The 15,965-nt window shown below is 32.5% G+C and overlaps 1 protein-coding gene across 3 annotated transcripts in view; it reads right to left on the reverse strand.

The window, feature by feature from the left end:
• Positions 1-6,357, reverse strand: part of LOC121129810 (uncharacterized) — a 95,616-nt gene extending 89,259 nt beyond the window's left edge. For all 3 annotated transcript variants that reach the window (XR_011783641.1, XR_011783640.1, XM_040725530.2), the window contains exon 1: positions 6,015-6,357. Coding sequence is in view for 1 of the 3 variants with exons in the window: in XM_040725530.2 (XP_040581464.1) it covers positions 6,015-6,292 (278 nt within the window). In the remaining 2 variants the exon portion in view is untranslated. The remainder of the gene's footprint in view (positions 1-6,014) is intronic.
• Between the last annotated feature and the right edge of the window lie 9,608 nt (positions 6,358-15,965).

Below are 15,965 nucleotides of genomic sequence, written 5' to 3' on the forward strand. Positions count from 1 at the left end.
CATGGCTTCATGACTTAAGAAAAACAACCTAGCAACGAACGTTTATAGCTAAAGCTCAGTGAGTCATATTGAAGGAAAAGAAAAGGGGAAGGAGAAACCTATTGTATTAGTTGAATAGAAAATCGAAGGTGAGTCATTTCCACCTATGCCCTTTCAAGATACGGAGAGGGGTTTGTGTTTATTTTCTATGTCTCATAGCTACTGGCAGATGATCAAATAAAACATCGTGACATCTAAGCTTGCTTAAGATTAAATTGTCATTGTTACCACGTATTGGTATTGTGCAGCTTGTCATATAGAATTTGCAATGCCTTAGTGAACGACACTTGCTTAAGATTCACAAAGGAGCAAACGCTCATTGATTTTTAAAAAATGAACGGTAGTGCGATCATGATTTTAGATGAGTGGGAAAAATTGTTCATTAATTTTTTTTAGGAAAAGGTTTTTTGCTTTTTTTAATGTCATAAAAAAAAAGTTGGAAAACAAAATAGGGTGCTCAATTTAGGAAAAGTGAGAGAGCACTCTCAAAATATGTTAGTGAGCGGGAGTGTGCTTGTGATTCCTTGAGTGGCACGAATACATTCAGAGTTCTTCATTTCATATCACAATCATTTCTCCAATTGAGACGAAAAAGAGATAGAAATAAGACCCGACTTAATTATAATGAATCATTAATGGGGGGATTGTTAACCAATGTTGTAATTCCCCCCCAAGTTCGGGACTCCATAGATAATTGTGCTTCAGACTTTAAATTGATGTTAAAAGAAGATCCGGTGTCATGGTAAAATTTTAAATCGAGTCGGTTTGTCCAAATCGGGAAATTGGAACCGGATTTATTGCGGCAAAACCAACATTTTTTAGGCCTTTATGTTTTGGGCAAAGGAAATGTGGTCTCCAAGCTCACTAGATCTAGATAGCTTGAACTACTATTTTGGGAGTGTCTAGGAAAGATCTTCCAATAAACAAGCGCATTGTAGGCTTCCATTTTCGAGACAATGAGTTCCTCATGAACTCCTCTCCCAGGTTGGAGATAGTGGTTGAAGCTGAAGATGGTGGGCTTTAGTGATTGACTTACTATAATGGAACGAGTCATGTAGGAGGAAATGATTTTGTGTATTGCTGAACAAATTTTCATATTTTGGTACATAAATTTTAATTTTAATTATCCTTAATTTTTTGTATGAATCGTTGATGCTTTGGGTGTATCATCTTAATACGAGTACAATTTGATCTCTATTTCCTCATATTTTGGTTGGTTGCTTACCTATAAATAATTATAGGTGAAAGATAATTGGAGTAAGTACAAAGTACAAATTAATACTCAGGGCAGTAATTAAGTCCGACCTAAATTGAAGTCATTTAAGAAGTATCTGATAGAGAGATGAAAAGCTTGTATGTTGGAGAATCTCTACAACAAAGACTTAGGGGTGGTGCAGCCTTGTATAAATTTCTTGAAACCCCCTTTAAAAACCGTTTAATGTACCCATACTATTTGAACTTTTTTTATGTCATATTTTATGTGCCTTTCAGATTTAACTAAGAACCTTCTTTGGTCTTTCTTTTCCTTTTCTAATGTAAATGGTCTTATCTTGTGATACACATTTTATTTTATTTTCCAGGAGTAAAATTTAAGCCAAAGGATTTTGAGCAAATTTATTGAACAAAATTACCTGAAAATAGTGATCGTCATAACTTTCATTGGATATATGATCTCCCACCTCTAATAATTGCATAAATTCCTTAGTAGATTTTAACTATGTACTAAGACTCGAGCTGGGTCTACTCTTTCTTGATAGAAGCCTCTAGAGACTGGGAACTTCTGTGAGAAGTAGCACACGCCCTCTCCTCCAGAAACTCTTAGATAGAGTAGTCCAATAGGTTTGTGTCTTTAGAGGAGGGCGGTCACATATTGACATATAGCGGTGCGATAATATGGAACTCCGTCTATAATGTGTAAAAAAAAATAGTCCCCAAACTTTTCTCTGGTCCAAGGAAGCGCCTTCTTATCCATAAATTGGATGTAAGCATCTGCATTGAGCCGATCCTTCCTCTTCACAAAAATTGTAGGGTAGCTTTCGCCTGTGCTGGCCACAACGCCAAATGCCTTAATTCGGGCTTTGTTTTTACCTGAAGAGGGCAAAACTTTTCCCGATTTTTTTATTGGCCTTGATAAAATAATTTTAGAATCTACTTTGCTCTTTCCAACCATCTCTGCTTGCTCTGTTCAGAGATAAGATGTCTTGGTGTCCTCCTCCGTGATTTTGCACCAATGTCAATCCGGATTGAAATTAATAAAATGTGTACCACTAGATATGATGAACCCTGTATAGCCACCCATTCTTGTTTATCGTGGGGTTACATTACTAACAGAATAATTGACACTGTAAGCAATCATCCCATATTTGTGACAAATTGGCCAACACCTACCAACTAGTTCCATGTCTTTTCGGTTACAAGATCCAATAAAAGTGACGACGTGTTCTTTGGCACAATAGAAGAAATAAATAGAACGTAAAATTGGCATAAATACATAAATTATATAATGCACAAATTTAGTATTGTGCGGGAGTTTATTCACCTCTGGTGCATTTTTATTTTAAAACCATTTTTGACTATAATTTTATCATCCATATAAAGGAATTAGAATATGAATCAACTGTACATTTAATAAAATATATAATTAAGATAATATTTATAATTATCAAATGACAATATTGTAACTAACAGTTGAATCAGCATGTCTGTGTGTCTGTATATGTACAACCTACATTCATTTTTGAATGTAAATTAGGGCAGCGTATATACGGGATGTAAGAAATTTCATTACAATCAAGCGTGCGCCTTGTTTTAAAAAAGAAAATAATAGAGATTATTTATCTATAGAGTTGTATGATATAAATATGAGTTAAGGATTCTATTTTAATTACAACCTTGTGTAGGTAAACCTCATATTAAAAAGAAAAAGAAAAGGTAAGTGCATTATGTGAAATAAAAAATTATGAATTTGACATTAGATGAGGTTTAATAATGAACTTATTTAAGCTCAGTGCATTTTTTAGTGTTTGAGTGGTTTTGTAGTTGTTGTCGGCAAACTAATCAATGTATTTTTCAACCTATTATCATTCTTGAAGTATAGGCTAACTGCGTCTGCTCATGAAAAATGGATTATAAACCGAGGATTTTTCAGAGAGTTATTTCTATATAATTAAGTTTCAAATCATAATATTGCAACTTATGCTGAATCAGCTTCTACAATCTATATAGTACATTATCTGCAATAATTGATCTGTATTAATAAAGTGAAGTTTGTCTGTTTCTATGTATGTCTGTATGTGAACACTGTATAAAATGAATTATATCTTGCAAGCGTTTAGTTCAACTGCTATTGAAAAAGAAAATAAAAGGAAGCACTTTCAATAAAATTTTAAAAAATGAATGTGACATTAGATGATGTTTAATTAAGGGCGAAAGTACTCCTCGACTCGTTAAATCATATTAAAAACATTTATCACCCCTTATCAAGATCCACATTAATAGTATCATTCAATTATAATAGATTCTAAGTTAATAAACGTTTCATTTACAAAGTAATCATTACATCAGTTTTGAGAGTGTTAACGTTACAAGTTCAATGCAAACCAAAAAATTATTCTTCTTCAAAAACCAAAATAACCAAAAGAAATTTAGTATCAACTATTTTTTAAATGTTAAAAAGTATATATAAGGTATCGAGACTAAAAGAAGAAAAAAAAATGTACTCCATTTTTATGAAAAGGTAATTTTTGGATCTTGTTGTTTGTTCAATGCAGAGTTGATCTCATCTAGTGGTACACATTTTATTCTTTTCAATCCGGAATGACATGGGTACAAAATCGCGGAGGAGGACAACAAAACATCTTATCTCGGAACAGATCAAGCAGAGACAGTTTTGCTCTTTTCTGATGAAAAAAAATTCATCATTGATGCCATTGTGAATAAGCAGTACCGCCGCTATATCACAACCGAACACCCAGCTGTCTTCATAACATAATCCAGCTGGAACCACAATGCTGGACGTAATGGGCAGTACAGGTGAAGTCTGCTCTCCCATTTTTGTGGAGAGGAAGAAGCGGCTCAATGCAGATACTTACATCGAACTTCTGGAAAAGAAAGTGCTACCTTGGGCCCTATAAAATTTCGAGGACAAATTAATTATCCCCTCAAGACAAAGCTCCGTGTCATTGCGCCGATAACACAAAAGCATTCCAAAGAGACAACTTTCCGGACTTGTGGGACCTCAAATTAAGGCTGCCCTCCTCTCCAGACGCGAACTCCTTGGACTACTCTATCTAAGTGCGTATGGAGGAGAGGATGTGTGCTACACCTCATAGTAGTATTCAATTTCTAGAGGTTTCCATAAGGAAGGAATGTACCAAGTTCGAGTGTGACTACATAGTGAAGGTCTGCAAGGGATGTATGCCTCGAATTGACACAATAATTAGGACTGAGCGCTCACATATTTTATAAAAATTGTGCCATGCACAATTTGCAGTTGATTTTGGTAAAAAAATCTACTCACAAGACCTCTTATTTAAATTTTACTCTTGAAAAATTTAAAATAATGAAATGTATACTACCAGATAAGATCAACCCTGTATAAATTTTAAGTTGTACGAAGAGTGATTCATCTTCTAAGGGTTACACCGTACAATTACGACACTCTTAAAATATATCCGCTATAGAGAGCTCATTTCTCCAAACGAAAATGAGAAGGAACATCTCCTATGACGGACTTCAAGATTGGAGTACTGTCTGTGATGAGTGTCTCGAAAATATAAAAGGTTCTGAACTTTTATTGGCTTATAAAAATGTGGAATAGCGAGAAACCCTGGTATTTTATTCTCCTTTAAATCAAGGTTAGGTCATTTTAAGGGGGTCAAAAGGCCCTCATGTACCGTTCAGGATGAAAGCCTCGTTAGTTTTTACGTCAGAGATCAGGAGATTTTTCAAATAAATAACTTTGGTTCCTCGTTGTGATATTTGGAAAGGAGAAACATCACCAAAGAAACATGTAACAGCATCGAAGTAATAAAAAGTAAATATTTAACATCTTCTGAGAGATGGTTCAAATACCGATTACTCTCAGGAAATCTTTAAAATTATTTAATGATCAGAAGAGTATTTGACCGTTTTTCAATTATGCAAGAGAGACTAATGACCATCTCTTCTGGAGTTGCAGGCTTTTAAGTATAACTATGATCAGATCTCATATGGACTACTAGATAATTTTGGAGCAACAACTGGTAGAGATGAATTTTTAGGACACTATTGTTAGAAGGGGTAAGCCAAGGTCAACACCATCATTACAAAAGCCCAACAATTAATATATGCAAAAAGGACTATAAAGGACTAAAAAACCTTACAGACGTCCTCCCCATAATTAATTTACATATCAAAGTCATTAAAAAAATGTACTAGTTCTTCAGTTAGATGAAGACTATGCCACGAACGTTATTTAGTTTTTAATTTTCGGTGTGTTTTTATCTTTATTTTTATTTTGATAATTTTCTTATATTAACCATTGTTTTTTTAACCTTAAAATTTTATGCTTTATGCGATGTGCTAAGCTTTGGTTTTGTCGAAAAGCTTATATTTGGTTCTGAATAAATTTACGCCATATGCTCAAAAAAAGTTGTACATTTAAGTATCAGAATTAAGAACAATCTTGATAAATACATTATTAGTGTGATTAAGGAACATGTTGAAAGTAATTAGCTTTTAAACACAATCATGGAAATAGGTACACATACAGTCAACCCTTGTATTGAGAGGTCTGGCAAAGGATCAGATAAGCGACCGCTTAGTACAGGTGACCTCTTAAATAGGTTTTCTTAATTGTAACAATTCTAAATTTGAAAACTGGATATGGCAGCTTAATGTGGTGACTCACTTATACTAAAACCAATGGCCGTAAGACCCGGTTTGAATGTACACATATTGTGCTTTCGAACGTGGATATGGATGAAAGATCATACCTTGAATAATAGAGAGCCTTTTTCTTCTTGAGCCTTTTTACAAGAGCTTTATGTTCATTTCGTCTTAAATTCCTCAGAGTTTTTCTAAGAGTAGCACTCATTATTCGAGCGGATGTTCTCCTGGAGCGATACGAAGAGCTTTGAGAGGAACGAAGGGACGGTGTATACTCCACACCATGATGTGGTATATCCAGAGCGGAGTTAAGACTCGGGACTCCAAGAGATTTCTTCAATCCATTACTCGCCTCAGATACTGTAGTATGCTCGTCAACGGACATGGTAGTGACTGTTTTAAATACAGTTGAAATTTAGGTCATTCTTCGTTAAAGGAGTTCTTTGGACTGATTGTGAGTTGTTTTTTTTTTTAACTTGTTCTTTCTTATTTCTCGATAATAAAAAAAGATGAGGATCGTAAATATATACTATAAGTGAAAGAGAATCATGTATAACAAAAAAGAAAGCCCACTTCTCAAACCTCCCCCCGCACACTAAACAAATTTCATGCATTACACATAAGGGACTCTAACTCGTATGTAATAATGTCAAATGACCCTATTTTTGCGTTGTGCATGAAACTTTATCATTTATTATGCAGAAACATCTTATTAACAACAACAAAAATCCGAGATTTCAACGTTTAATCGATAAATAAATACATAAAAGTTCAATATGAACATTATATAACTAAGCCATTTACTCGATGTATACTTGTGTTTATCTCGCATGATCCCTTTTCTCCGGAGTTTTACCTATGGTAATATCAATGAAAATAAAATATTTATTTACTCAATAAATCTGAATTTATTAATTTCATAATTAAATGAATCAAACATTCTTTACTCACAGCTTTACTCACGCCGGTCTTTAACATCTTACGAAACTCTAAAAATACCCGGTAAAAATAATGATAGACACTGGATATTTACAAAAGATATTTATTTATATGTATTGTTTAGATTTAAGAGAGAAAATCGCCGTCATCAGCCACAATCTCCTCAAGGTGGTACAGGACACAGGCACAGGCGTTCACGACATCGTCTCTCGGTATCTTGGAGAACACGTACATAATGGAGGCGATGACATACTCATTTTTGCTGCTATGGGGAACCTATTAGCATCCATCTTAGCCACACTTCATAAAAATAGCCAAGCAATTAACATCGGGGGAGCTTGTGGCTAGTAATAGAGTATATTATCGGAGAGCCACAGCAAGGTGTTCTGACTCATGAAATGGCCTTATGAAGCAAGTATGGCTTGTGGCAGATGTCCTTCTTCACCACCTTCCTCAAAAAGAAATCTAAGACCCCAATCTCTTGAGCTATAACCTTCATGTACAGTCTAAGGTTATCCTTAATGCTATCCTGTATTTAATTGACGATATCACCGCTATCAATACTATGGTGTCTTCCCATCGCCTTCTTCAAATCAAACTCATCAAGATTACTACGATCCTTTAGGTAGCTCATATAAACTCGTTTATAGTTCTTGATGTTTTGAAGGGGGTGTTGTTGATCACAGCGATCTATGAATTGGTCTTTTCCATACAGAACCCACTTATTAGGATTCCTCTCTCAGCCTCCTTTACCCACACATTCATAGTTACAACTCTAAGGGAACTGTCCCACAATAGTCTATTCTATGTTAAATCAGCTGATATCAAAGTCGGCCCAGTACAACAATTTTCAGGGGTAGATACAGCCTTGTCTAAAACGATTGTAACCTTGTTAAAATAACCTTCTAATGAAGTTTTACCAAAATTGGTCCCTAACTTTTTCTGTATTCGCCTTACAAACAAACAACCCAAGGCAAAAGCATAACCTCCGTTTAATTTTGTTGGCAAAGGTAACTAAAATTGGTACTCGTCGAGCACAAACCTCAGCCTAAAATAATTTTACCTGATAAATTCAGTTATGTATCTCAATTTGTTTCAAAGTTATGATTGATTATGCGATTTAATACTTTGTGTGACTTTTGACCTTTCAAAATTTAATGACCTCTTAATGTTAACATTTATAATCTTTCTAAAAGCTTAACCAAAATCAGTCTTTAGCCATTTTCGTAATACTGCATTAAAAGAAATCTAGGAAATTACATAACCTCCTTTCAACATCAATGGTGATACAAAACCTTATGCACGCATAATCAAACAAAAAGGTCAAGAATATTAAATATGGCAAACTTTTGACTAATGGCATACAGCAGAAATGTATGTTAATTTTTATGGGAAACGATTTTAGTCCGAGCTTTGTGCTCTACCAAATTCCCATTCGACAGACTGAGTACCCAAAACTTGTAGTAGCATTTTATACCTGTTAATATTAATTACAAGGTTTCATTACGCAACCAAGCGACAGCTAAATCCAAAATATGTCAGTTTTGTTTTTACTTTGACTTGAAGTTAAGCTAAAGAACTCATGTTTGTTTTGTATTGTAACTAATTATTTTTGCTTTAAAATTGATATGAATTAATTTCAATCACTCAACCTTCATTGATTATTGAATTAGTAAGTGTTCAGATTTCAATAGAACACCCAGTACTCCATTACCACTATATGTAGTACCAATATACCGTACACAACTAATAGCTTCTAACAAAATTAATATAACACTATATTACTTTTTTGTAATGGCTACGTCTTCGGTTTAAATGTTTAACTTTTGCTAGGTCGTATTTGCATCTATTTTAAGCAAAATGCTCATAATATGATACTCCTTAGTTATAACTTAGTATACACAAAAATATATTTAATTTATGTTTACCATTTAAATATTTTAATATATGTTTGCTATTTAAATATTTACATATTTCTCATTAATATTCATTCTAACCATAGGACATTTTTCTTACATAAAACTATTTTCGTTTACATACATAGAACGATAGGGGTTAAGTTGATGAAAAAGAATTTTTTTATTTAACCCTTCATATTGGGAACATAATGAGATGATAAGGATTTTGTACCTGCAATTATTTTTTAGCATGTTAATATCGAGTTACCTCCGCCCACGAAGTTAAATGGAGATTATGTTTTTACGTCTGTTTGTTCGTCCGTTGGTCACCCGGACTACGGCAAAAGTTACATATCTTAGAATCACGGCAAACCAACGGATTTTCCTGAAATTTTTCATGTAGTTTCTTAAGGCTCAAGAGATGGTTCTGGTGATAAATATTTTGACCTTCAAGCCTATGGTGGTCTAAAATAATATTTTCTAAAGACGAATTTTTTGACTAATATACGACTATTTCATATAAAACAAAAAATAAAAACCGTCATAAATTTCAACGAAACAAATTCATTTCACTAGTTTAAAAAAAATGTAATTCTTTCAAATTTAGTGTCTTCTGAAAAATTTTAATTCTAAAATAAAATAAAAAAATTTTTTGTTTCCTCTAAAAAAAATTATTCCTCAAATTTGGTATTTATATTTTTTTTTATACTTCTTTTTCAAAAATGTCAAAAAGTCCAACGGCCCTGGCAACACAAAAATACAATCTACCGTTGGTGACAACGGCCCAGTCCAGTCACACTTCTCAGTCCTTAAAGAAGATAAATTAGATCCCTCGTTATGTTATTGAGGTCATTTTTCCTTCTTTAAATTATTTTGTTATATAATCGAATAAATTATATAATTAAGTAAAAATAGAGCATGTCCCTAATATATTGCATTATAATGAAAACATGAATATTTGTTGCAAGATTTGTAAAATGCTCTTAATATATCACTCATATACGTAAGCCTTAGATTTCTTGCGGAGTTATAATTATAAGTCCTTGTTGGACTCAGAGTAGAATCTGGGATCGACAACGGAGTTATTCTAGCAAATGTCCTTCTATATTTCCTTCCCTCCTTCCTCCATTGTTAAAGTTGATCTAATGCAACGTTATGACGGTCGGTATTCTTTCTCTCCCCAAAAATATTTTTCAAATTATCAGGGTTACCATGTTGATTTTCAGTTTTTTTTTTTTTTTAACATTCCCATTTTACACTTGATTTTTATCATTACTCATGTCCTATTAAGTAGAGAAATAGTGGATAGTATATGGTAGCTATGCTACAAAATGCAGATTTACGTAGAGAAAAAAACTTGCAGGGATCGTTTTGAACATAATTGAATCTATTAAGGAAATTATGCTCACTACTCAACTATCACCCTTGGACACAGTCACATTCTTGACATGAGAACAAAGCCTGACTCAGGTCTTCTAGATGTATCCCTTGCACATCTGGTTCCATGATGATGACATTTAACTTATCCCCATGTCAGTGACAGATCATAAAAACGTTTCTCTCCAAAACGCTCTATATATTATACTCAAGACCATTCCCCCGGCAGAAGGACTTGCCCTAGAAAGAGACAAAGTATGTATATAGACAAAACTTTTGTGCTTGGTAAGAAATATAAAATGGAGGAGGTACGCTGGAACCCAAGAGCTAATTGCCCCATAATTATAGTGAAGTTTTAATATTTCTATATAATAATATTGTTAGTTTGCAATTTCTATGACTTCACCGTTATATAATTTGGTCCTGACCTCCCTTCCAACATGCAAATAAATTCCAGCCTCTCTGAGATGGATTCCTGTTCCGAGTCCATACATAATTTCTTGAAAATAATTTTCTCTTACATCTAGGTAACACAGTCGACTTCAAAACCATGTATTAGGCCTCAGAATTAACTCTTTCTTGTGATTGAAGACATATAATGACACTATTCTTGTCATCAGACGCTTCGATGCCTAAGCGCATGACCAGAGAAGGTGCATGCTTTGTAATGAAGGTCTTCTTAATTGCTCCGAATGATTCTACAATGACCATGGAATTTTGGCAGTTTAGAACCTTGTTCATAGTGAAGATATTCGTCCCTTAAAAAATTTCATTGCTTACAAGATCTGACACCCGTGAAGTTTAGGAGTAAAAAATTAGGTGATTGGATTTTGATTTTCTTTTACCCATCAAGTAATGCTAGAATCGAATAAAACAGCGGATAATTATTACCTCCTGCACCCTATATTTTTGTACTCACCCAAAAGAAATGCTCTAGCAGTATATGAAATTCAGATTTACTCATCATTTGAGAGGTAAATTTTTGATATGCAATGTATACAGAAATCCAAAGAAAAATATGAAAAAATCTCAAGTTTTATGTATTAAGTTAATTTCATTATGCTAAATATATATTTGTAGGTACATTAAGTTGTGGTTCGATGGGGAATAAGCGTTGTTTACTTTTATTTGTTTGTTTACAAAGCCATATAGAGTGGCGCCATCTTGCAGAAAATCATGCAACTCCTTGAATGATAATAATATTACTAGTGATGGAACAATAATAAAAAAATCCCAATCCCAATGTGTTTCTAGTAAAAATTACCGAGTCCAATTCTTTAATATTTTAAATAATAGTTAAAAAATACCATTGTCCTAAAAAATACAATTGATAAAATAAATCGCCTTCCTTGTAAATATTATTTACATTAAATAATACAAGGCGATTCCTCTGTCAGTAATCCCTTGGTAAATTTCCCAGAGGCAAATTTTGCATAGGTGAACTATCTTAGATCCCTTTACAAAACTTATTCCCCCAAAATAACCATATCTCCACCGAAAGCACTTTTGTTCAAGTGTAGTTTGTGTTCAATTTATTTCTTCTCAATTTTTAGCATTTTTTGTCATAAATTATTTTAATACAATATTTATAAAATTAGAGGACTCAAGTAACAAATTCACATGGTCGTTTTTTATATCTTGACGGACATGTTTACTATTTTTTTTTTTTTTTCATAACTTAGAAAAGTTATAATTAGTTAAATATTAATAATAAATAATACTACCTAAGAATAGGAATCGCAAATTAAACATTATTTTCCTGACGCCGATTGCAATTCCAGAAAAAACCTCGATTCTCCGATTTGGATTAATCGTCCCATCTCTAATTATTACAACAAAGTTGAACGGAGGTTATGTTTTCGACTCGGGTTGTTTGTTACTAAGCAGGACTGCAGGGGATCGTCCGTAGGATTTTATTGGGGGGAGGATCCGCAACAAATGAATTTTGTTAAAAAAATCTTCTATTAACCTTTTTTTTGAAAAAGTACTTTATTTTTTTTTACATGAATTACAAATTGATTTTGGGGGCTAAATAGAAGTGATTTTTTTAAATTTCTCAGCCCCTACAGCCCCCCAATGTGGACGCCCCTAGATTATGAGATAAGTTACAAATAGACTTGGTTGTAACTTTGTAAGTCATGCTGATCTGGAGGATTTTGTGTATGTTATAAAAAACAACCGAAAAACGAGAAATTTGAAGAATGTTTTGGAGTAGAGCAGCTTAGATCTGATGCCGTTTCATAAGATCAGCTATAAGCAGCTGTGACGAATAAGGAGGGGGAAATGGAAACATGCAAGGACATGGGCAAAAAGTATGGATAAATAGTCCTTATTTTATAAGGAAATATTAAATGTCCGTATTTTTACTCCGTGACTTTCATTAACATTTGACAAAAACTTATTGTATTTTATTATTTTGTAAGAGTAATGTTTAGATATAGCTACTATTATCTTTATAGCAGTGTTTTTAATCTGGAAATGAACTCTTGGCTTCATTGTGATAAGTGGTCAAGATGACTCAGATTATGTTTAAAATAACAAAAGTGAAAGTTAATATAATGGCATTTACCTATAATGATCTTTCAAACAGAGTAGATTGTTCAAATATATTCATGGCAATTACGTTTCAGTGGATAAACGTAATTAAAAAATACGATTGACGTCATAAAATATATCAAAAATAATTATTATTATTCATTACAATGATAATTTAGTGATTTATAGGAATATTTTTATGAATAAATAAAATAACAAATATTTCATGTTTAAAGGTCTATATTTTCTGTGACAAAAACAATATTTAAGTTACATCAGATACATCTACATAGATAAAACTGAAAAGGAAATAATGGTTTCAAAATCGCCACACTGGGAATTTTTACTTCATGAAACTTAGTTTATAACTTTATTAGTATTTATAACTTGGCTTGCCACAGGCTTAATCTGATCTTGGTGTAGAGTTAAATCATAATAAACGGGATAAAATTTATACTGAGATGGGCGGTCATCTTTTTTTTATAATTTTGTACAAAGTATTCTATCATGGATAACTAGTATATAGAGACGACAAGATTCGGGAATTGTTGAGTTAAGAAATAAGCTGACAAAAAGGGTATAATATGACGTCACATTTGTTTATTTGTCTTATATTTATTTTCAGCAATTCCAACTAGATAAATTACATTCAACTCTCATGCGGGCAAATTAAACAACAGAGGAAAAATAAACATTATTTCAAATTTTATTAAAAAAAATTTCATTTCTTGTGAATAGCTATGGATTTTGAATTTTTTTTTTGGAAAAGTTTAATATTTGTACTTCCATGTTTATAAGCAAAAAAAATTAATTTTTCAATTTTTTTTCCACAAAATTTAATTTTCTGTAAACAGGTACTTTTTTTTAAAATTGTTTTCAAAAAAATTAATCTCGAAATTTTTTTGGCTAAAAATTTATTTTTCATTTATTTTGTTAAAAATTTAATTTTCTGTGATTAACTATGTTTTTTTTTTTAATTTAATCTTTGAAATCTCAAACTTAAATTTTTTTTTTTTTTTTGATAAAAATTTAATTTTTCAAATTTTGTCTAAAGTTTTTAAAATTTGAAATTCAAATTTTGATATTATTTTTCCTAAAAATTTAATATTATAATGGGACACAGAATTAATTGAATTGAACTTCATGAAAAAGTACTTCATAAAACAAAATATTAATTATATATAGGCCAAATCTAATTTTTCAATGCCAAACTGCTTCAAAAAAGGCAAAGGCAAATCGGGCAACTCTGTTCAGGGGCCTCAGCAGGATTTTTTTTTTTTTTTTTGGGTGACGGGGAGGCCTTGTTTTTTGGAATTTTTTGAAAAAATTAAAATTTTTGATCGCTTCATAATTTAACCGAATTTCTTTGTAATCTTTTTTTGTTTTCTCATTAAAAAAAATTCCAGAGGGATCATTTTTTTTAAATTCATTTTTTTGGGAAGTGCAAAAAAATACTTCTTTAAGTGAGAATGAGTAGTGGGCCGCATTTAAACATTAAATGGGCTGCAATGGAGACCACAGGCCACAAATCGGACATCCCTGTTATAGAATCTTTCTTTGATTTAAAACACTCTTCCAAATAAAGTACAACAATTTCTCATGATCTTATATTTACAATCTATTTTGGTAACTTCAAGTGCAATTTGCAACCCACACAGAGAATTAATGCAGGGCCGTTTTAGAGGGAGGACTGTAACCCTACATCCTCCACCCCCAAATCAAGGAATTTTTGAAAAAATATGGATTTTAAAACCAAAAATTATTGATGTGGTAGAATTATTTTTTTCATGAGGAATTGTTGGAAATTTTTTTCAGGAATTATTTTCTAAAAAAAATGCTATTCGATCAAATTATGCTCTGGAAGCAAAAATTTAAGAACCAAGAATCCTTTTAGCTTACTTTTGATTTGACGGCCCACATATATATATACTCTTGAAGTATATTTCTTTAAGAAATAATAATCTACTCAAAAATTATGTCTATTTTTAGGTGTACTATAAGGTTATTGATTATTAAATTAGATATTTAGCTCTGGATAACGGACTCTCTTATTTTTGATGTAGAAAACCAGGAAAAAATGCAACAGGTATTTTTTTTCGAACATCAAAACAGCTATGGCCAACAAATTTACATTCTAATTTTATAAAATAATATTGATTAATTTAAAAATAAATAATCGTTTTTCTCCATTTATATACGAGGAGGTCCATTGAAATCTGAACCCTTATTAATTTAATAATTAATGAAGGTTGAGTGATTGAAATTAATTCATATTTTGATATATTAAAGCACAAACAATTAGTTACAAAACTGAACAAACTTGAGCCCTCTAGCTTCCGTACACGTCGAGAAAAGGACACTTGAACGTGATCGACAATTTTCATTCGCCCACTCCAAGCAGTTGGACATTTCCAGGACCACCATCTATACAGTCAGCAAACCTGAAATGTTGGAAAGGAAGAAGGTGTCTGTCAAAAATGCAAACTGTACCCAGAGGAGTTAAAGAGTTTTTTAAGAGTTTATGAAAACAACCCAGGCCAATCCCGTAAAGCCCATGTAAGAGAACTCGGGATTTCACATCAGACTGTTCAGAGAGCTATAAAAAAAGTGGGTGGAAAGAGCCTTGTGAGGTTTGTGAACCCATTTTCTCCATTCTAAGACTATTTTTACAGTTTTTGATACTTTTGGCCCCTTACAGCCCTGATGCCAACCCCTTCAACTACACTTTTTGGGTTCATGTCGAGGGAAAGCAATGTAGTGTCTGTCAGCCAAAAACAAAGGCCCTCAACGTTACTATCAGCCAGCTTTGGAATACCATGACAGAGGAGAACATCCGTGTCGGGTGCAAGGCCTTCCTCCGCCGCCTGGAAGCCATCATTGACGTTAAGGACGGCTACATTAATGATTAAGGGAGCTCAGACACTCATCTATTAATAGTATTCATTTTGTTGAAATTATATTGTTATTAATAAATTATATGTTGTTGAAAATTCAAAGTATTCAAATTTGAAATGATCACCAATGAGAAATCGTATAAAAAGTGATTTTGAGTCGTGAAAGATTTTTTTTCTATTGGAAGTACAATATTTTTGCTATAATGTAGTCCGTTTTACGTTATTTTTGTTGTAATTTATTTGACTTACTAATTTTTTTGTTTTCAATTGATATGATTGCTCAAAATCGCCGAGGAAAAATACGAGATATTTGAACATAAAATAAAATAGGGATAGTTCTTAGTAGTAATACGGTTTTAATTGTTCCGGACTCCCCTAATTTTTTTATTTTTTTTAAGGGTTAAATGAAGGCAAA

Source organism: Lepeophtheirus salmonis, chromosome 14 (assembly GCF_016086655.4).
Source record: "Lepeophtheirus salmonis chromosome 14, UVic_Lsal_1.4, whole genome shotgun sequence".
Taxonomy (NCBI): Eukaryota; Metazoa; Arthropoda; class Copepoda; order Siphonostomatoida; family Caligidae; genus Lepeophtheirus; species Lepeophtheirus salmonis.